This window comes from Orbicella franksi, chromosome 13 (genome assembly GCF_964199315.1).
Source record: "Orbicella franksi chromosome 13, jaOrbFran1.1, whole genome shotgun sequence".
Lineage (NCBI taxonomy): Eukaryota > Metazoa > Cnidaria > Anthozoa > Scleractinia > Merulinidae > Orbicella > Orbicella franksi.
This window is the reverse complement of record NC_138157.1, coordinates 9,878,827-9,900,848: the sequence shown is the minus strand read 5'-3', so window position 1 is coordinate 9,900,848 and position 22,022 is coordinate 9,878,827. Positions and strand designations below refer to the sequence as shown.

At 39.2% G+C, this 22,022-nt stretch overlaps 1 protein-coding gene across 3 annotated transcripts; it reads left to right on the top strand.

Moving 5' to 3' along the window:
- Positions 1 to 20: 20 nt before the first annotated feature.
- LOC145464836 (solute carrier family 12 member 5-like) lies at positions 21 to 21,511 on the top strand. Of its 3 annotated transcripts, none has more exons than XM_081448640.1 (25): positions 21 to 84; positions 4,279 to 4,349; positions 4,473 to 4,595; positions 6,817 to 6,963; positions 8,377 to 8,431; positions 9,163 to 9,293; positions 9,865 to 10,109; positions 10,554 to 10,720; positions 11,557 to 11,694; positions 12,174 to 12,272; positions 12,921 to 12,978; positions 13,236 to 13,358; positions 13,982 to 14,155; positions 14,262 to 14,360; positions 15,882 to 16,001; positions 16,464 to 16,568; positions 16,669 to 16,757; positions 17,036 to 17,115; positions 17,493 to 17,581; positions 17,754 to 17,851; positions 17,975 to 18,181; positions 18,553 to 18,644; positions 19,024 to 19,526; positions 20,319 to 20,452; positions 21,135 to 21,511. In XM_081448640.1, exons 4-25 carry the CDS (start codon positions 6,826 to 6,828, stop codon positions 21,224 to 21,226), a joined length of 3,036 nt encoding a protein of 1,011 aa, XP_081304766.1. In that variant the 5' UTR covers positions 21 to 84; positions 4,279 to 4,349; positions 4,473 to 4,595; positions 6,817 to 6,825; the 3' UTR covers positions 21,227 to 21,511. The 3 variants fall into 3 exon arrangements, with proteins under 3 accessions (XP_081304766.1, XP_081304764.1, XP_081304765.1); XM_081448638.1 differs by lacking the exon at positions 21 to 84 and adding an exon at positions 3,394 to 4,021; XM_081448639.1 differs by lacking the exon at positions 21 to 84 and adding an exon at positions 4,040 to 4,172.
- The last annotated feature ends 511 nt before the right edge of the window (positions 21,512 to 22,022 follow it).

Sequence of the window (22,022 nt, the reverse complement as noted above, 5' to 3'; positions counted from 1 at the left end):
CTTCGGATTCGAAGGCTCGGAGGGGAAACCATTGGTTTTGGACCTCCCAAATTCCAATTCAGAAACGCGCGCGTGCTCATACACGTAAGTGCAGCGAGTTCCAGGTACGCAATATAAAATGCCTATTGGGAACACCCATACAGCGAGTATTAGGAAGCCAAAGTAAGAATTTCTGAATTTATGCAACGCTTATTTAATTAGCCACCAAGAACTATGGAACGCCAGAACTATCTTATGATACTTTTTTTTATTATATTGGGTGGTTATGTCATTATATTGAGTAGTTATGTTATTATATTCGGTGATTAACTCATTATACTCGGTGCTGATTCCATTATACTCGGTGCTTATGTCTTTATATGCGGTGCTGTCTTCATTATATTCGGTGCTTATTCCATTATATTCGGTGCTTCCCTCGTTATATTCGGTGCTTTCTTCGTTATATTCGGTGCTTTTTTCATTATATTCGGTGCTGTCTTTATTATATTCGGTGCTTACTTCATTATATTCGGTGCTTACCTCATTATATTCGGTGCTTACTTCATTATATTCGGTGCTTACTTCATTATATTCGGTGCTTACTTCATTATATTCGGTGCTTACTTCATTATATTCGGTGCTTACTTCATTATATTCGGTGCTTACTTCATTATATTCGGTGCTTACTTCATTATATTCGGTGCTTACTTCATTATATTCGGTGCTTACTTCATTATATTCGGTGCTTACTTCATTATATTCGGTGCTTACTTCATTATATTCGGTGCTTACTTCATTATATTCGGTGCTTACTTTATTATATTCGGTGCTTACTTCATTATATTCGGTGCTTACTTCATTATATTCGGTGCTTTCTTCGATATGATCGTCACCAGTCTTCACAAGGGGTCGTACAATTTGGAGGTAGTCTAGGGAAAGCCGGGAAAAACGGGTGTCACGAAAACTCAGACCCCGAAACAGACCCCGTAAACTCAGACCCCTCGAAATTAAAAACTCAATTGTTATCACCCGAATTGCTCTATGGCCACAATGGGGCGAGATGTTTATCTTCTCCGGTTTATGTTGTCGCGTCGATCGAACGGTGAAACACAAATATTTAACTTCTCAGGTTTATCGCTGTCGCGTCGGTCAAACAGTGAAGAACTAACAAGGTTTAGAACAGCAGCCGACACTGTTATTCAAAACAGACCTTTTTTATGCAATCGTATGCAGCAAAAAAATGTGTTGTTCTCTGAAACATACTCGTTTGATCGCAATCTGCTTTTAACTTTACGTGCGTTGCGTGACTGTCGGCACGTAAAAAGTCAACACGTAAAAAGCACGTGAAGGTCGAACCGATTGAACCGCCATGTCTGGTCTCGAAATGTGAGTGAACGAAAATTGAAATGAAGAATACAAAAGCAAAAACCGACACAACGTAGAATGATTTTTTGAAGGTGTACTATATTTCGGCTGGCCAAACCAGCCTTCTTCAGGTACAATGGAAGATTTTACATTGGTGCGTGTTTTTATGTAGCCGATATTTACGTAATACCGGACTACGCAAAAGTAATTGATCGTGTAAATTGAAGATAAGCATACGGTAAAATAAAATAACATGATAAAAGAACATAATAAAAGAAAACAAATGGAAAAAATTAATATGTTTCTTCGCGGATGTTCAGACCATTAGGATCAATTGTTCTGCCTTTTTGAATTAAAAAGGCTTCCCTGGCCGTACGGATAGAGTCTCGGTTAGAAACGATTTTTTCGATGGGGATTAATTGCATGTCGTTAGCAGTGTGGTTAGGAGAGGACAGGAAATGTTCGGCGGCTGTAGTAGGTTTAGATTTGTTGTTAGGGTTATCTATGGTACGGCGGTGTTCATTAAATCGGTCTTTTAATCGTCGTTTCGTCTCTCCTATGTATTGTAAATTACAGCAGTTACATTGAATCATGTAGATGAGGTTTTTAGTGTCACAGGTCAGGTTGGATTTTATGGCGCGCGTTTCCCCGGTAGAAAAGAAGGTCTATGTAGTAAGTCCGTGAGAAATGTAGGGACAAGTAGCACAGTTTTTGCCACAACGGAAAGAACCAGAAGTTGTGTCGGTTTTTGCTTTTGTATTCTTCACTTTATATGTAAAGCCGATTAGATCACTATTGATCCAACGTATACCAGCAGGATCATCGTTCCGGTTGCTTGCTTAAACATTTTATAGAAAATTGAAAACTGGCGCGAAGGCCCCGCCACGAGGCAGATTTAATAATTAACTAATCCAAGCGGTATGAAAAAAAGAAAACAAAAAAGAAATAGAAGTGTTTGGTTTGAAACTTACTGTTTCCTGTAAGAAATATTCACTATTCCCGTTATAAGTTGGAACGCAAACATGGCTATCTCTATGTACTCTTTTTTTCTTTTTTTTTTTTTTCTAAATTTTGTTAATTTCTGCGGGTTACGTGCCGACAGTCACGCAACGCACGTAAAGTCAAAAGCAGATTGCGATCAAACGAGTATGTTTCAGAGAACAACACATTTTTTTGCTGCATACGATTGCATAAAAAAGGTCTGTTTTGAATAACAGTGTCGGCTGCTGTTCTAAACCTTGTTAGTTCTTCACTGTTTGACCGACGCGACAGCGATAAACCTGAGAAGTTAAATATTTGTGTTTCACCGTTCGATCGACGCGACAACATAAACCGGAGAAGATAAACATCTCGCCCCATTGTGGCCATAGAGCAATTCGGGTGATAACAATTGAGTTTTTAATTTCGAGGGGTCTGAGTTTACGGGGTCTGTTTCGGGGTCTGAGTTTTCGTGACACCCGTTTTTCCCGGCTTTCCCTAGACTACCTCCAAATTGTACGACCCCTTGCGAAGACTGGTGACGATCATATCGAAGAAAGCACCGAATATAATGAAGTAAGCACCGAATATAATGAAGTAAGCACCGAATATAATGAAGTAAGCACCGAATATAATGAAGTAAGCACCGAATATAATGAAGTAAGCACCGAATATAATGAAGTAAGCACCGAATATAATGAAGTAAGCACCGAATATAATGAAGTAAGCACCGAATATAATAAAGACAGCACCGAATATAATGAAAAAAGCACCGAATATAACGAAGAAAGCACCGAATATAACGAGGGAAGCACCGAATATAATGGAATAAGCACCGAATATAATGAAGACAGCACCGCATATAAAGACATAAGCACCGAGTATAATGGAATCAGCACCGAGTATAATGAGTTAATCACCGAATATAATAACATAACTACTCAATATAATGACATAACCACCCAATATAATAAAAAAAAGTATCATAAGACAGTTCTGGCGTTCCATAAAGAACAAATATATTGTGGACCGTTCACCGGAGATAAGTGATCAAAAGTGATGCCTGTTGTAAGTGGACTTCTGCATGACAAGCCGAAGTGTTCTGTTTACTTTTGTTTTCTGCGACTTGTCTTTCTTTCACTGAAGCAATATTAATCATTATACTTATTTGAACTTGCACACAACATTTTAAAGGGAAATCCATGCTAAAACGATTGGAGTTTTAAAAAATTCGGAAATCAGGAACTCAGTACGTTGTAAGCTTACGTACGACTTCCGTTTGGAACGGAAAAGCGGAAATTTCCTTACTAGTGTATTTTTCTAAATTTTCCAGTTTCCAACCTCTGATCGGCCGAAAACAATTATGGGAAATCAAATAATTATAAATGCGTAAAGCGCCATCTCGTTCGTCTGGTCCAGCTGATTGATTCCGACGCTGGACCCTACCCTACTCTCCCCCACCCCCGCCTCTCCCCCGACGCTCAAGAACTCGCGCGACGCGACGGCTGTGTTTATTTACTGGGGTCACCGTGAATATGTTTCGTGGTCGTCTAGCATTCAGTGTACTTGTGTTGTAAGAAAATGTCTGCGAATCGTTTTAAAGTGTCAAAGGCTGATACTGACGGAACAAAAGAGACCAAGGAAATCTATCGACGAGTGAATCTGTCAACGGATATTCAAGTGAATATCATCGAGCCCTGTAAGTGCGCCGCTTTGCTGCGAGGGAATATTGAAAATGATCGTGACCACGTGTAGAAAAAATATTTTTCATTCTTTGTCACACATCAGTTGTTTGGTACTTTGTTCTTCACGTGGTGGTCTCGATTTTTTGCACTCGCTCTATGAGAAAGGTCGGCACAAACTTAGCACGAAGTTGCCTTTTTTCTCACGCTTGCAATCGCATAAGCTTAAGCTTTTATAGTATTAAACGATTTCCTATACGTCTTTTGTTTGTAGCGCCAGAGAGAAAAGCAAACAAACAAGGTAACTTTGTGGCTGGGAAAGCCGGGAATTTAGCATTATACGAGGTAAAGCTGGTATTATAAGTTCAGATCTGTGGCCTCAGACTTGTTTTGGACGGTCTTTTATCGGCTCGCGCCATTGGTTTACTGTTCATTTTAATCCTCTTTCCGTGATTGTACTGCACACAGGATGAAATCCACAAACGACCGAGAATTTCAACACTGTTGGAGAGTTTATCAAGATACGAAGCAGTCCTGTCTCCTCAACAAGATGACGAAGAAGGAGAGGCGAAAACTGCCAAATCTTCTCAGGTACATGTATATAAAAAAGTACTTTATCGTCAGAACAAAGCAACGTCGAGTTGTGTATTTATTCTGGTTATGCAAATATTAAGCTATGGCTTTGAAAATATCCTGAATTATTGATAGATTAACTTACTGTTTGATGGGTCAAAAGTTCGCGATGTTTAATATTTCGTGCAAACATATACAAACCCTTTGAAAGCATGAAGAAGGTCGTGTAATCTTGACCAAGCTTAGACTCAGCCATTGTCTCTGGGCATTGTCTTGCATTGTCGGATTAGTATTAACGTAGACAAAGCAGAGCTTTTTAGTGATTTAAGTTTTGTATGAATTTTAGATCAACAATGGTCCTACAAGCTTAATGACGTACGTACATGTGTATATGCCTTTGAATAATTATTCGTGGTGTACTTTCACAAATGTCATAGACCCTATTCATAAATGGCTGCCAATTTAAAATTCTTCTGTAAGCATTTGAACTAGCCCAAGTAACCTCGTTTGAGAGTAAAAATTCTTTTGAATTATCTACTCAAAAATGAGGTTAGTTGTGCAAATTTTAATGCTTACAAAATAATTTTGAATTGGCAGGCATTTATGAATAGGGTCTATTATCTGTCAATACAATCATTATGATGGCATTCTGGCTCCCGGGGAAGGTACTCACTGACGATTTGGGTGAGGGTGAGCGGCTTGCTCCTTGCAAGCCTTCCAAACACTGAGAAGAGAGTTGAAAATACGATGCGCAGGGGAGTATTTTTGACGAACTTCGAGGTGTTTGGAAATATGGTCAAACACTGTCTTGAGTGTTTGATATATCTTCTCAATCAAAACTGAAACCCAAGGAGAAAACGTAAAAGCTATGCCAATTAAGATCAGACATCCAAACGCCATTGCAGTCATGATTTCCTTCTTGTCACCGTTTCCAGGCCATGTTACTTTTTGGAATTCACCCCTAACAGGACCTCAAAACATAATTTAGAGAAGGGATTCAAATTCCCATAAGACCTGGTTCATACTTTTGAGATGACATAACAGCAAGGTATCAGAAAATGCAAGAAGCACCCAGTGATGGTGTTTTATTTCACTATCGTGAAAAACATAACTAGTCACAAAAAAGGGACATAATGCCATAAGAATAAACTTAAGACAAGGAAAAATTAATCTTTTTAATTGGTATATCTTTATGTATGTAAAAAGTGTGAACCAGGCTTGAGTTAGAAATCTAGAAACCTTTTGTTAATTAGTGAAAAGCTTGGTGTAGTAATCCAGCCAATCAAATATTAAAATCATATTTTTCTTCAGAACCACCTTTTCGTCATGCCAAGATCCTGTGGGCAGGTGTCTCTAGGGACTAGAATAAACTAACAATAATAATAATGATAATGATAATGATAATGATAATGATAATGATAATGATAATAATAATAATAATAAACAATTATTCACCAAAAGCAAAGTGAGCATCGGTGAATATTCACCGAGATTGAGTCAAGGTGAATATTCATCAATGTTCACTGAGCCTTAGGCGAATAATTGTTTTAGTATAATTTTTGGAGGTGAATATTAAGGACTACAAAATAACGGATGCAAAACACAGATGCTATTGTTTGTGTGCATACACGTGTGCAGCCGTAGTTTTAATAATAAGCTTACATGTGCATCAACTGTCAATCAATTTACTCATCAAGTTCAGCAGTAAAACAAACTAGTGAAACACTACGAAAAATAAATTCATCTGGTACCTTTGTTTTATTGTTGTTGTCTTCATTTACAGTTTTCATCATCACCTAAAAATGAGTAGCTTTAGTTTGAAGAAAAATAAATTTCAGTCAATCGATCTGACCTGCTGGCAATCAACGCAACCACTGTGTTTATGATTCTTAAAAACCTTGAATGCAAGTTCTTGAAAAGATTTTGGGTCCAAGGGCAACAGCAGTCATTGTGAAAATTCTCCATCCTTTCAAATATCCTGGACTCGGAATGATGTCTTTCGCTGTCCACCATGTTTACTTGCTGAGATGGCAAAGATGGCGAACTTAGTAACCAAGCTCTGGCAGGGTGAATATAGTGTCATATCATGAGCTTTTCGACTAATCAGAATGTCCAATTCTTATATTCACCTCTGGAAATTATACTACTAATAATAATTATTATAATAATAAAAATGTAGACATTTTTAACAAAAGAACTGTCAGTATTAATTACAACAAAATTGTTTTTTGATAATTAGGCAACCAAGATGGGTACACTTATGGGTGTATACCTTCCTACAATCCAGAACATATTTGGTGTCATCCTGTTTATTCGTTTGTCATGGATAGTAGGCATAGCAGGAACTCTACAAGCTTTCTTTATCGTCTTCATTTGTTGCTGTTGTGTAAGTATCAAGATCTTCGTGTAGATGATGTTATTTTTGACTCAATCGTTTCTTCCTCAGTCTGTTATAACTTTAAAGACCTGGATAAAGTACGTTTTCATTCACAACTCTATCTGTCTGTTCCATTAATGTTCATTAATGATTGTCGATCAATTTAATAAAATTTTCAGTAATTGTAATGAGGGAGCCTAATGTAGCTTATTAAGCCTTCAAGATGGTTTCTCTTTAGGCTTCCTTGCCTTTTTTTACGTTTTGAATTACTATAATTTATCTTCATGTTTTTTTGTGGTAAGACATAACATGAGAATTAATTGTTAATTTAAGAGGATTTTCAAAACATTTATTTAAGGCTTTTTATTATTATGCAGCTTTGAAAAATATCTATACTCACTCTATGGAAGTTAAGGAAATCCCATGGAAATTTTCAGAAGCCAAAAATTTTGACAAAAAGTATGCAGGTAAACTGGAATTTCCGGAAGTGTGGAGGGGAGGCTAAAAATAAGAAACCCTCAGTGGAGAGGGTGTGGATATTGTCCGGAGTGACACATGAAGCAAAAAAAATCCAGAAACTTGGGATGGGATCATAATCTTCTAGTCATAGCCACATGCTTATTTTCCATTATGGGACAGGCTGACCAGGGTAGCTCTCAGTTTGTAAAATTTAATAATTGAAAGGTCTAACTAATAATTAAATATTAGCAGAACTCCAGCGGCCCAAAAGGCCGCCAAGCGAAGCCCCATACTCGTGTAGGAAAGAAAAGGAAACCCACGAGTTGATTTTCTCATGGTTATCATGGCTAGCAGTATTGCTCGTGGGCACGTACGCATGACGGCAACGACAACGACGACGACAACGGTGTCGCGCAACATGGTGGCCATACTCCAAATAATAGGTTGATAGAAACATGCAGCCTTCGTTTACCTTGTACTTCTTTGATATTGGACATCCATGTTATGGTCAATTGACAGCTGTCAAAACAAGGTACCCGCTGACCATATCGCGGGCTCAAGTTTAAAGCTTACTGAGGTCACATGTTTGTTTGAGGTTGACCGCTGACCAAGTGCTGGTTTTCGATTGGATCATGGGCTGATCTCAGGTTAACTTGTTGAAAACAGGGCAGGATTGTTCGGAAGCCGGTTAACGCTAACCCAGGATTAAAAGTTTACGGAATTATAACTTTTTCTTCTATACAAATGTTTTTTGCTGCTTTATGATCATTATTAAAACTCAAAACAGAAGCCCAAACAATATACAGAAAACTTCAAAATTCTACCTTTTCCTGGGTTAGCTTAATTGGGCTCTGAACAACCCGGCCCAGGAGCTACACTTTTAGGCTGGCCTAAATCTATATATTATTATATATGTGGTAGCCTTCAATAGTGTTGTGTGATTTTTATTCATGATTTATCCAGACTATGTTGACTGCCATTTCAATGAGTGCCATCGCTACAAATGGAGTAGTTCCAGGTAATGTTGGCTGGCTGCCTGCTATAAGTATAAGCATTGATCACTACCTTTGATACAAGCTTATTTTCAACATTGACACAGTACATCAATTTTCTGTTTGGAAATGATTTTATAACTGTTTCACCTTTTTCTTGTTTGATGTTGCTGTTCAAAAACACTTGCAGTATTGACTGATGAGATACTGTTAGCAATGATATTATGCTAATACACTTTCAAAACCTTTTGTAATCTCTTCATGCTATTGGGTCTTTCACATATAATTTGACTATATTATTGTATTCAGTGGGTGGCCATGGCTCTGGGTCACAGCCTTTTAGGAGGGGTTCACCCACAAAATGTTTCCTTACTTGAGCTGAGGGTTCCTCATTTTAGAAGAAGAAAGGAGTACATTCACAGTACTTCCATCTCAGATTACAGTACTCTCACTCCTTATGGGTGATGTTTCTTTTTAACAAATTCTTGAGGAGGTGCCTCTCAAGGGTTTCACTCTGCAAGGCATCCCTTGATAGAAATTGCTTAATCAAATCAGGGCAGCATGGTTTCATTATGGGCGGTGTTATCTTCTGTCCTTTATTATTGGAGATCCACATAAAATCTCACTTCAATGTCAGTAGTATCGATGTTAATTTCCACTTTGGGCCTGTTTAATGAACTGTTGTAAGTAAGAGAAGAGTATAGTAGGAGCAGAGAATTAATTTGACTGTTTTTCAACTTTTGAATTTATTTTTCAGCTGGGGGAGCTTATTTCATGATTTCACGAGCCCTTGGACCTGAATTTGGTGGTGCTGTTGGGTTGCTCTTCTACCTTGGAACCACATTTGCTTCTTCTATGTACATCCTTGGAGCAATTGAAATACTCTTGGTGGGTTAAATGTTAATTTATAAGACGATTTAGAGTTGTAGATTACAGTGGCGGTATTTTATGTTGGCTATTTTAGAATGAAGTAGGCTCTATCAAGACCACGTTATCAAACACTTTGACTGTGGCACCTTTACATGATTTACCCTGTTCTGGGATTCAGGAGATCAGCCTGCTGGAAGAACTAAACTGCAGGTGAAATGCTCTGCTGTGCAAATGTAGCATAAAGTGCAGTTCCCACAGTGATCATCATTTTAGTTCACCTTCATTATACCAATACAGAGACATGTAGGCATGTCCTTCAGGAAAATACAGACACTGACCTTAAAAGACAGTTTGAAATAGTATTTTGATTTTAAAAATGTTCACTGATGCGAATTTCTGCTGGAAGCTATGAAATGGAGAATGTTAAGTGACCAAAGCTGTGTGTCTGAGCTCCCACTCTCAACAACAACTTCCACTTTGAGTTTTATGATTCTTAAGATCACACTTGCCCTCCGACCTTGGGAATTTACCATACAACAAGTTTGCAGCCCAAGTTTCCTCATAAAGGCTTTTAAATTTTTATCTGCAGACATACATGGCTCCGTCGATGTCACTCTTTGGAGATGTTAGGTCAGGAGGTGGTGCTCAGTCCCCAGTGATGTTAAATAACATGCGCGTGTATGGCTCTATTCTTTTGGTCTTCCTCATAGCAGTTGTATTTATTGGTGTCAAGTATGTCAACAAATGTGCCTCTCTCTTCCTGGTGTGTGTGTTGTTCTCTATTCTGGCCATTTATCTTGGATTTTTCTCTGCACAAGCAAGGGAAATGCCCAGGTGACGATCATATTTGTATTCAGATCTGTTATTAGCTTCAGTGAGCTGAGTTTTCCCTTTAACTGGGCGCTCATGCAGATTAGTGCTGGGAGGAGGTAAGCTTTATGCTTGCTGGGTGTAAATTGGCTCATAGACTTTTAACACAAGTTTGAAAGTGGGTGTGATTTTAAGGGAACCATAAGTTACTTAAATCTGTAACTTTTGATTGGGCTTTTCATCTTCAAACAAACAAGTGGTCATTTTTAATTTGATGCCATGCAATGAAACAAATGTTATGATAGTGGGCATCATATGATGCAGTGTGATTTACCACTTCGGAAAACCTGACATGCAAGTTTCAAAATAGACTGTGGAATAATAATAATTATTATTACTATACTACTTAAGGATCATCAATGACCTTTTTTAATCAAGAACAATATTCCTCTCTTTATTTCCTCCTAGGATTTGCTTGTTAGGTAACAAGTTGTTAGCCAGTAGCAGTTATCATGAATGTTCAAGGAATGATACCTTACTGAACTCAACGTATGGAGATGATGAGACATTCTGGAAGGAGAATCCCGTGTCTTCTGTGGTTGGAGTGCCAGGCATCACAACTGGTGTTTTTGCTGGTAAGAGAATTTGTCAAAGCAAATTAAGATTTATCTTTCTGATCACATTTTGACATAGAAGAGTGTTTCAGATTAGCAGTCTGTATATTATGAACCAGAATCAAAGTTTGCATAGCGGATGAGGGGTGGGAGAGTGGGAGTCGGGTTAGGGGTCAGGGTGCAGAAGTACAAGATGATGTTCTTTTTATGAAGTTTAATCTATCAGATTTTGCAAGTCAGCTGATCTGGGTTGCATTCTACAAGGTTTTAAATGGTCTCGCTCCTGAGTACTTAGCCGATTTGTTAGTATTACATAAACCAAATAGGCGTCTTCGCTCAGATGCCACTGACAACCTGTACAGGCCAGTGTTTAGGACAAAAAACTCTGGTGGTAGCACTTTATCATTATTATTATTATTATTATTATTATTATTATTATTATTATTATTATTATTATTATTATTATTATTATTATTTACACCTGCCAACTTTAACACCTTAGGCACAAGTCTCTCATTTACTGTGTGAAAGTTGAAAACTAATCGATCTCACAGCAGCTCACACACATTGACCACCCTGTCACACCTAGGTAAAGAAATCTGGGCTATTGTAGGCCTACTAAGTAACAGTCTTTCAAAAAAATAAAGATGTAAACTTGTACTCTACCCAAATCCTTAAATTTCAGCAGGGAAAAGTACTGGCCAAGGCCAAAAGGCCATACTTGACAAAACACCACCGTGCCAAATGTTTAGGCATGAATTTGCCTGAAGACAGATTAGCTCATGACAGATTTAGTTATATATTGCTTTGTGTATATATACTAATCTGATGCACTTTGTTTTTTTCAATATTTGTAGATAACTGGAAGAGTAAATATCTCAAGAAGGATGAAGTCTCTCCAGGTGTAATGGCTGGTGAATTTCAAGGAGAAGTGAGATCAGACATAACCACATCTTTCTTCATTCTATTGGCAATTTTCTTTCCTTCTGTGACTGGTAGGTTAGCCACTGTTAGCATAGGACTCAATTGTTATTTGCATTTAGCATTTGTACAGCTTTGGAAAATTGTCCAGGAATTTTAAATCTCATTGTCCATGGTAGGTTGTCTCCCCAGCATTACCTCTGTTGGTACCTATTTACAGGGCTGTCATCAAGTTTCAAGTCACTTGTTTCTTTGGTCTTCATGCCCAAAACAAACGGTTTTTTTTTGTGTGTGTGTGTGTGGGTGAATTGTGTCAGTAATACTGGTGTTACAGGTTATGCCCTAAATGACAGCCCTGCCAATTTATACTCCAAGGTAAAGTGATGCATGGTAACAGTCCCATAGCCAAGAACACAACACAGTGGCAGTGGTCAAGGGTTCTAACCCAGACTTCTTAATCCAGAATCCAGCACATTAACCATTAGGTCGCCGTGCTGCCAATTATCTCCTAGGATCATGTTCCTAATTCTTTGGCTGTTTTTTTATTTCAAAGGAATAATGGCAGGGTCTAACAGGTCTGGTGACCTGCGGGATGCTCAGCAGTCAATTCCTAAGGGTACAATAGCTGCAATTACCACAACATCTGTTGTCTGTATCCTTTACATGCCATAATAGATGGTTATTATTATAATACTGGTAATTATTAGGTAATGTGTTGTTGCAGAAAATATCCATACCCCTCCCACATCACATAGGGTCTGCCCCATCTCTTTAGAAATTCCAGTTTTGGTTTTATACTTTGCCTTTTAGGACACCCTCCCCTCTCCCCTGTGGAAATTCCAAAAACCCTTGAAGCTTCTATGGATATTTTCTGGAACCATGCAGTGCTTTAAGGCAAGTTTGTTCTGATTTTGAATTTTCTACTTTCTTTACATAGCTTTGACTCATTTTCAACTTATTCTATTATTCAGAGAACCTGACTCGGGTAAAAAAAATACTTGAAACTTGATTATTAGAGTAACTTGGTTTGTCTCAAACTAGTTTGGTACATGAGCTCCTAAAACTCAGTTGTTTTAGATGTGTCATGAATTTACATGAATAGCAGTTTCTGGTCTTGAATTAGTGTTAAAATAAATGAACATAAAAACAAGGTACTCTAAACTAGGCTTGAAGGTAAATATCTAGAGACATAGTTATTGGCACAGTACTGCTCGCTAGAACCCCCGTCTGTTTATCTTTTTTTTCTGTTTGTGCCATTGGTAAAGGCATTTGAACGTGACTACCTTAACAAAGCGTTAAGATCTAACTTGTGTGCTGCTGTTTGGAGCAACTGTACATGGAGAACTACTGCGGGACAAGTATGTTTTAACCGCACGTTGCATTCAGCTTCACAGTGCTCCAATAATAAACTGTTAGCTAATCTCAGCCAGATGCCTTATTTCTCACGAAATGATGTAACTTCTCCAAGTCATTTTTATTAGCTCTTTCTGTTGGACAAAATCTGTTTTGTCTGGGTCAGCCTTGTAGCCTGGTTATCGAATTACTAAATCGTTCACGTGAAAAGGTGAAGAATGAGCTAAATCTTTTACCAGTTTTGTGTGACTCTTTTTTGCAGATTTGGTCGCAGTATCAATAGTGTTATGGTTGTAGCCGAGATTGCTTGGCCTCCTACCAAATGGGTGATTCTTATTGGTTCATTTCTATCAACTGTTGGTGCAGGCATGCAGAGTTTAACTGGGTGAGTCAGTTCGTTACTTGATAACGTTCTTGTAGAAGGAAATTTGCAATTCTTGAGGCTGGGAATAGAAAAAAAGGACTGCGCGTGGGAAGTAATATGGGGAAGGACTAGCATTTTATCCAGGTGAACGTAGCACTCCCAGCATTGCTTATGCTACAGAAACTAGGGTTAACGGCAGACTCAAGAGACAACTTTAACGGAAATACTGCGTTGTAGCTGTGAACCGCACTGAATTGTATTATAATACAACTCTCGTGTTGTGAAGTGTGCTCCTGATAAGGCAAGGCAACAGGGAAAAAATAGTAGGTAGAGCAGTTTTCACTCGAGTGTCGAAAGTAATTCACGTACGCTGTGGTATTGCTTTACAGTGATAAGCGATTGGCTCAAAAAAACGTGCGCCCTTTTGTTATCCAATCGTGCTATCACAAGCGTGACTTGCTCGCACACGTGTTTGGTTCGTAGTTTTGATTGGTTTACTAGTTTATCTGTGTCCTTTATGATTGGCCAGGATGATTACAGTACTTTGGTTTTGGTTTCGCGGCACTCATTTGAAAAGTGCTCTTACGTAGCAAACTGAGTGTGTAATGTACTCAATGATGTGAATGTTTTTGTTTTTATTGTAGTGCACCCCGTTTGCTGCAAGCCATTGCTAAAGACAATCTGATTCCGTTTCTGAATATCTTTGCTTGTGGTTCCAAGTCTGGAGAGCCAACTCGTGCCTTGATGCTCACAGCTTGTATTTCAGAAATTGGAATTCTGATTGCCAACTTAGACTCAGTTGCGCCAATTATCACCATGTAAGTACGTGAAATATAAGTTACAGCTAAGCCTTTCCAGAAAGAAATTGATCATTGAGGGATGTTCATTGTCAGTTATTTTCATTCAGATCAATGTTATCCACAGGTTCTTTTTGATGTGTTATGGGTTTGTCAACCTGGCCTGTGTGTTGCAGTCGCTGCTCAGGACGCCAAACTGGAGACCACGATTCAAGTATTACCACTGGTAAGGTGGATTGTCTACGGAGTGAGCTACGTACATGTTCGCAGCTAATATTCAACGCCATTTGCTGTTTTCGTGTCCTCGAAGTTTGAAAGAGTTTGGCGCGAAAATGTGCAAGACTTAAGTAAGCCGGAAAGCGTCATAAAACGAGCAGTCCTAAATCCAACTGCGAACCGATAAACAAAGTGGATAACAATTGTTAAATTCGTCCTTTATATACGTCGTATAGAGCTTAACTTTTCATTGACTGTCTTAACTTTTAGCTGTTTTATTATGGACAGCGTCAGGCTAGATATATAAACAATAGCCTCCATTTGGCGCGAAAATATGCTCGGATTTTTGTCCGCGGACATTATCTGTTCCGAGAAGCGAACAGTTTTCCGAGAGCGAAGCTCGAGGACAACTGTGAGCTTCGAGGAACAGATAGTGTCCTCGGACAAATATCCGAGCATATTTTCAAAGTCAAATGGAGACTATTGTGTTTATTATCCATTAAATACTTTTGGCAACAGGCGCAGTTTCGAAAATTGGGGAATATTCTCGAATATTCGGTCACGTAACGCGTTTAGACCAATTGTGCGCAAGCGAAAATATTTGATGGATTATTGCGTTCGACGAAGTGGAACGCAAAACTAATTTTGACCTGTGGCTTTTCAGAGTTGGTTTCCCTGTGCACGGTTATAGGCCGAAAAAAATCACATTCCTGTAAGGACACCAAAATGGCCACCCCGCTTGATTTTTGCAAGGGCGTGTCACGGCCAGTAAACTGGTACCGTTTAATGCTAAGACATGTGATAAGACATGTGAGTATGTGAGCAGGCCATGTGAGCTCGTCTTTCCGATGGATCTTTCTTTGACTTTTTTCCATTCAGTTGCCGTACGCTTCGCTATTATGTGCTCTCAGCATTAGATTTTGGCGAATTTAAACGCTTCGACAGTAGCATTTATCGAAATCTGAGGGAATTGTCCTTGTTTATTGACACGACTTGGCTTTGGGATGATAACCGTGGGAACAGCTACATTTTGATTGCATTTGTTGATTAGTTCCAGTCGCGACAGATGGCTCAGTCTTTATCCGGTCGAAATTTTATTGTTTGGAATCGGTGGAAAAGTACTCTGAAGGCAAGATCCATAAGATTACTTTATTCATCAGAGGAAATACTCGAATTAGTCGCACGGTGTTTGTTTGATTGCAAATGCTAGCTTAGAATAATGTACGTAATTTAAATATTTTATGAAACTTGAGAGTCTACAGAAACTAGCAGCGTCACGCAACGTATCAACAAATCGTGACCTCTTCACTAGCATGGACTTTGACACTATGCATATCTGACTGTAAAACCTGGGTTGCTGCTGAAAAATGTTGATTTTAGCAATAGACAAAGGTTGAAAGTCAGCTAGTGAAATCATTTATTTACGGTATATATATTAAAGTGAGAGCGTCGAACGCACTCTCATAATCTCTGATTACTTCTAGTAAATAAGGATAGTGTTTCATGCACGCATTTTAATATTGCTTTGTAGGTTCACGTCGTTCGTGGGTATGTGCCTGTGCTTGGCTCTAATGTTCATCTCGAGCTGGTATTACGCGCTAGTCGCTATGATCTTAGCAGCTGCCATTTACAAATACATTGAATTCCAAGGGTAAGAATATGATATATTGTTGTCTTGAGTTTCCACTGTTGTTTTATTACCTGGTTTTACAATATGGCTAACAGGAGGAACCCTACATCTTCATTGTATGACAGACTCTGACCGCTTTACCATGATCTTCCCAGCAGTTCATTGCAGGGTTGCTCCCAGCATCCTGTTAAATTTCCTTGACATTTATACACCTAGCTGTAGAAGCACTGTGGAAGTTTTGTGTCTTGCTTAAGAACACAGGAATTAGGGATTCTATCCTCACCCGGCTCGTTTTCATGTTCTCGTACCGAGGCTTACTCGAGCTGTGCGCCGTTTATGGCCTTTGTATGACCTTGGGCAAAACTCCGTGACAGTTCTCAGACCTGGGGTTCAGAAAGCTAACCATTAGACGACCCTTCCTCTGATATCTTAGATAACCGGTGTAGCTCTTAACTACCTGTGCGTTATTCGTTTAAATTACAGAGCAAAGATTGAGTGGGGAGATGGTTTCAGGGGACTGGCACTGAGCGCAGCCAGATACAGCCTGTTGAGAATGGAGGAAGGTCCACCCCATACTAAAAATTGGAGGTTAGAAAGTCACTTGTGCTTTGTCGGTGGACTTTTGTTTTGTTATCACGAAAAGCAGCATAGTTATATCAACTGTTAAACCTTTTTCATTTTTCATTAGACCTCAGATTCTTGTTCTTTGTCCGCTTAAAAAGAATTCTGAACCTGAATCCAGTCGCCTGTTGAGTCTGGCGAGTCAACTTAAACATGGTAAGTATCTCCATAAACTCACTTCAAGCTTTGCTTTTAAAATGTATTGTTTTAAGCGTTTTCGACAGTCTTTCTGTTGATCTAATCCATGTATATTACAAGGATAGGTTTTAACGTTGTTGTAAAGTGTGAGCGGAAAGTGTCAAGAATGGAAACAGTTCTGTCCCAACTTAAACCAGAAACTGCTTTAATCTCGCTTTATACACCAAGGTGGAGAAGCGTACGGTATAAAAAAGACACACAGTGAAATCTGTATTTTAAAAACTTTTGTTTCTTAGGGCGTGGTCTTACTATAGTGGGGTCCATTTTAGAAGGAGATTTTAAGGAAAGAGCAGACGATGTGGCTTTAGCAAAGGAGGTAGGGGACACAGGATAGTAAGGTTAAAATGGTAAATCAGTACAGTTGATTAAAATGGATGGGAAAAAATGATGCCTCAGTGTTCACAATTTTTCTTTGAAGTATAAAACTGGCAAGCTTAAGTTAAGTTACTGTTTGTAATCTACGATAGTAAATTTTATTTATTTTAACGATGTCAGTTTTAAGATACAATTGAATAGATGAAAGATCATATATTTGAACTACGGAGAAAGACATGAAGACGTGATTGATCATCGCAGTTGTACACAAAACTTAAGCAGCTGTGAAATTAATTTCACAACTGCTTATTAAGTTGTGTGTATAATTGCGATGATCAATCATGTTTTAATATTTTACGATGTTTCAATATTCCACAGGTTTTACACGATTGTATGAAAGAGGAAAAAGTTAAAGGGTTCATGAAAGTAATCGTGGCTTCCACAGTGACAGAAGGAATATCATTCTTGTGAGTAAAAGTTCGCTACCCAGATAGGTTTTTCTCTGTCAGCTGATTTGTTTTGACCACTGGTTGGTCTGAGCGCCTCACATTTTTCTGAACATATATTTAGTGCTCACCATTACTCGTGTTTGGTTATGATTGGTGCGCTTCAATGTTACCGTCATTACTTTTCCCTTAGAGCGCAGAGTTCTGGCCTTGGAGGCCTGGAGCCCAATACACTGATGATCACTTGGCCTGAGAACTGGCGGGAAAGATCACAGTGGAAGAGTTTTGTTCGTAAGTAAAGCGAAAGCTATCCAGAAAGCGTTTTTACAGTGCAAAATGACAATACAAACTATTCTTTCTGATTTCCACAAGTTCCTTTGTAGACCCTTCCACATCTGACTTTTTTGTTCACAGATACCATCCGCTGCGTGTCTAAAGGTCAAGAGGCGCTACTTGTAGCTCGCAAGATAGACGCGTTTCCTAGCAACGCAGAACGCTTGGAAGGCAATGTGGACGTTTGGTGGATAGTACATGACGGTGGTTTGATGATCCTGCTTATCTTCCTTCTTAAACAGCATAAAGTTTGGAGGAAATGTAATCTCAGAATTTTTACAGTTGCACGTATCCTTGTTTTAGTTCTGTTTCGCTCTTAAACTTAAAGATAAAACGTGCGCAAAAATACCCTGATTTTGAAAAGCTGAGGGCAGCATTTTCAAGTCCAAGCTCACATTTTTTCACTATACGGACGGACCCTAAGCCGGTAAATAACTTTTTATTTTTTTCTCTCTCAAATCGCTTTTATAATCACTCACCAAAGTATTACCGTGACAGTGGGCAGACATAGGAAAATCCGGACTGCGGTAAGTACCAATCAGATTGCAGGGTTCGTGACCGTGACCTCTTAAAAAGAAAAGAAAAGATAACAACCCGAACAAGATGGCATAATAAGAACTAACCCGTCATGGTGAACTTTTCTTAACTACGGAACTCAGAACTCGAAGACAACAGCATCCAAATGAAGAAGGACCTGGAGTCCTTCATGTACCAGCTCAGAATCAAGGCTCAAGTTGAAGTCATCGAAATGGTAACTGGAAACAAAATGTTCCTTACGTTTAATGCGTAGAGTATTTTTTTTATCATCATTCACTTAATCGAGAAGCAGGCATCCATCGTGATAATTAACGTTGAAATGTGTAGAACCTAAAATTGCTACAACAAGGTGTCGTAGCAAGCAAAGACTGTGTCACAGCGGATTTAACTGGCTGGACTAACTATTCAAAGCCCTGGACATCTCATGGCCGAATTGGCGAAAGAAGCAATAATAGTTATGTATAGTAACGATGTTTAAGGTAAATGTAGATTCGAAAATCAGGGATTTCAGGGAAACGCATTGAAGCGAAAATTGAAAAATAGGCAAACCACTGAGATCTTTGACATGCTTGTTTGATCGTTTCTCCTTTTAGATGGACCAAGATATCTCGGAATACACTTATGAGCGTACACTATTGATGGAACAGCGGCATCAATTGTTACGTGAAATGCATCTCTCGAGAAAAGAGAGCAAGCGAGAAATACAAGACGTGCTCGAGCATTCTCACAGCAGACGGTCACTCTCCAGACGAAAATCGAATTCCGAACGCAAAACTGGAAATCAAACAGAGGACACGAGTAACCCTGACAACGAATCGAACCTTGCTGAAAGGCTTCCGAGTACATCCGATAAGTATACGAAAAGTGCCGAGAAAACTCCGACTGTGAGTGTCGATGGTACCACGGAGTTCGGCGATGATAAGAGTAAAGCGAACACTGGATACAGTACAACACCAGACCAAGAGTCTAGCGTCAACAAGGATGAACTTGTAGATAAAAACTGGGACATTGATCAGGGAAAGGATGGCGGCAATGCTTCGCTCAGGGGACAGGGCCAAAGTACGGCTGATGGAAAAGAGAGCTTGAGAGGAACACTGTAAGCAGCTTCAATACTCCTCTTGTACCAACCTCGTTCCCAGGCTCTCTCAACTTCCCACCCTCCCGGAGCGAGAGAGAGGGAACGAGGTTGCTCTTGTTCATTAACAAAATAGAATGTGATATTTACTTATATTACTATAATTAATAGCCAGGCAAAGTCTCCACATAAGGAGCACGTACACCTTTACCGTCAGGATCTCTTCTCGAGACCTGACCGCGCCATCTTCGTAATGCTTTGTATGGATGCAGCTGACCACCATATGATTCCTACACCACGTATCTCAGTTTCCAGTGTGTAGCCTACAAGTTTTGCAATATTTTGGCGATCCCGTAAGGGGATTAATCCAAAAAAAAGAAAAGAAAAAGACACAGATTACGAGTAAAACTATATAACAATACTACACACTGAAATGTCCAATAAGGGATTTATAACCCAACTTTTTTCCCCGAAATCCTGACTTTCGTCCCATTTTGAATAGGAGAAATGAGAGGACTACACAGAACCTGTTAAACCGGTCTTATAAACAGACTCTTACCCAGTCGCTATTTACGTGCTTTTGGGGGAGAGAAGATTGGATACTAGGGTGGATTAAGGCCACAAACCTTTAGACTACCAGCGAGCACCTTTTCTTCTTAAGAAAATAAGAACCTACTAAAGAACTTAAATAACACAATTCCTTAGTAGGCACCACATATATAAGAAACTTATGTTAACCTGGACAAACAAAGTTTTATGTAAGTGGGTTTTTCTTTATGTACTTGACTTTTGTTTTGTCTGTTGTGTTTGTAGGAAGGAGAAGAATTTAAGAAGAATGAACACAGCAGTGAAGCTAAACCAGCTGGTGAAGGATAGGTCAACAGGAACTCAACTTCTGGTTATCAACTTACCTGGAGCGCCAACAGACGACAACGACTGGTTGCACTGTATCCTTTTCACTCCCGTGGGGTGGTGGGTGGGTTAGATGATACAATAATCGTACATGTGAGGTCATGTAGAACTAATGAATGCAGAGGACGGCACAATGCTGAAATAAAGCGCTTGGCTTGTTTGGAGCCGGATCTATCGTTTTAGAAATCCCCGTGCCGGACGTAATTTGAACTGTGGCTAGCGAACTGATTGCAAGCCTGGCACTGAGGCCAAACGGAAATTATTAAGTTTTTTTTTTTACTGAAGTATTGTTGTTATTTATTTTCGCGGGCATTTTTGTCATTGTAAATATTTGTAATGCCGCCGTATAGCGCGCTTTTAAATTGTGAGTGTCGTGAAACCAAAGTCAACGAAATCACCCTGGCCAATCAGAAAGGACGTAGACAATCCATTGAACCAATCAAGACTCGACGTAAATACATGTAGCCGACGCGAAGCGCGGGAAAACGAGTGCGAGCTCGTCACGACTGGTTTTGGTTTTACTCCTGATTGGATGAAAATGTGGCGCGAGTTTTTTTAAACCAATCGTGTAGCGTAGTGTTGCAAAATCAATTACTTTTCGACACTCAAATAAAATCAGCTTTATCTACTCCACCAATAAACGCGATTGTATATTTTTAGTTAAAAGTTTAGGGCCGTTATTTTCTTTATGCCGTTATGTCTTTGACCACACCGAAGATATGGAGTTTCTAGACGAGCTCACAGAGGGACTGGACCGAGTGCTCATGGTGCGCGGTGGAGGACGGGAAGTCATTACCATTTACTCGTGACATGAATCACTTGGCTGGAGATACCTTCAGTACAATTGCTTTGCTGGAAAAAAAACTGCAGAAAATCAGTTTTATGAAACTCGTGGTAAAGAACTTGGAGATAACTGCGGCCAGTTACATTTCTAAAAAACGGAAGTTCGCGTACATTTTTATCAGTGTGGTTTGATTACCGTGGTTTAAATCTATTTATTATTGTTGGGATAACAGTATTTAAGTTTTAACCTTTTATTTATTTTTGAGTGAATACATACAGAATCAAGAAGTGTAAATAAAGCTGTTCTTAAACGTTTTCTTTGATTACAAAAAAGTAACGCAAAATGGTGAGCTATAATTTGTGACAATCGGCGTTAAAAAACTGCAGAATTACTAAAGGGTTTTTGTGTGGACGGAAAACGTTTTGTAGACGAAGCTTTTCCAAAACGATTGCGTCACAATAATCGTGATTTCCCTGACGAAGTTTTCCTCAAACTCAAATCCAAAATGACCGGCGATTGTTGCGTTATTAAATTTTTCCGGCCTTGTGTGGACGGAAAGCATTTGATGCGTTTTCAGAGTGAAACCTCGCGATCCGTTTTCTAATTCCTCCGGCGCAGTGAGGAGGGGGCACAAGTCCATACATTCTCCTAAAAATTTTGAGTTTATCAACCCGCGTCACCAAAAATACCCATCTATAGTGCATCGGCCTCAAATTTTAGGGCCAATATAGTCATGGCCTTTCAACTTAAGAAACTAAAGCACAGGTATGCCAAGTTCAGCAGGGCCGGGTTGTTCAAAGCCCGATTAAGGTTACTTCCCA

Coding starts and splice junctions, on each gene's coding strand:
- LOC145464836 (XM_081448638.1), top strand. CDS start 3,904: ATGTCTGCGAATCGTTTTAAAGTGTCAAAGGCTGATACTGACGGAACA. Junction 18,645..19,023: donor AAGTTGAAGTCATCGAAATG/GTAACTGGAAAC, acceptor TTCTCCTTTTAG/ATGGACCAAGATATCTCGGA. Junction 19,527..20,318: donor GAGAGCTTGAGAGGAACACT/GTAAGCAGCTTC, acceptor TTGTGTTTGTAG/GAAGGAGAAGAATTTAAGAA.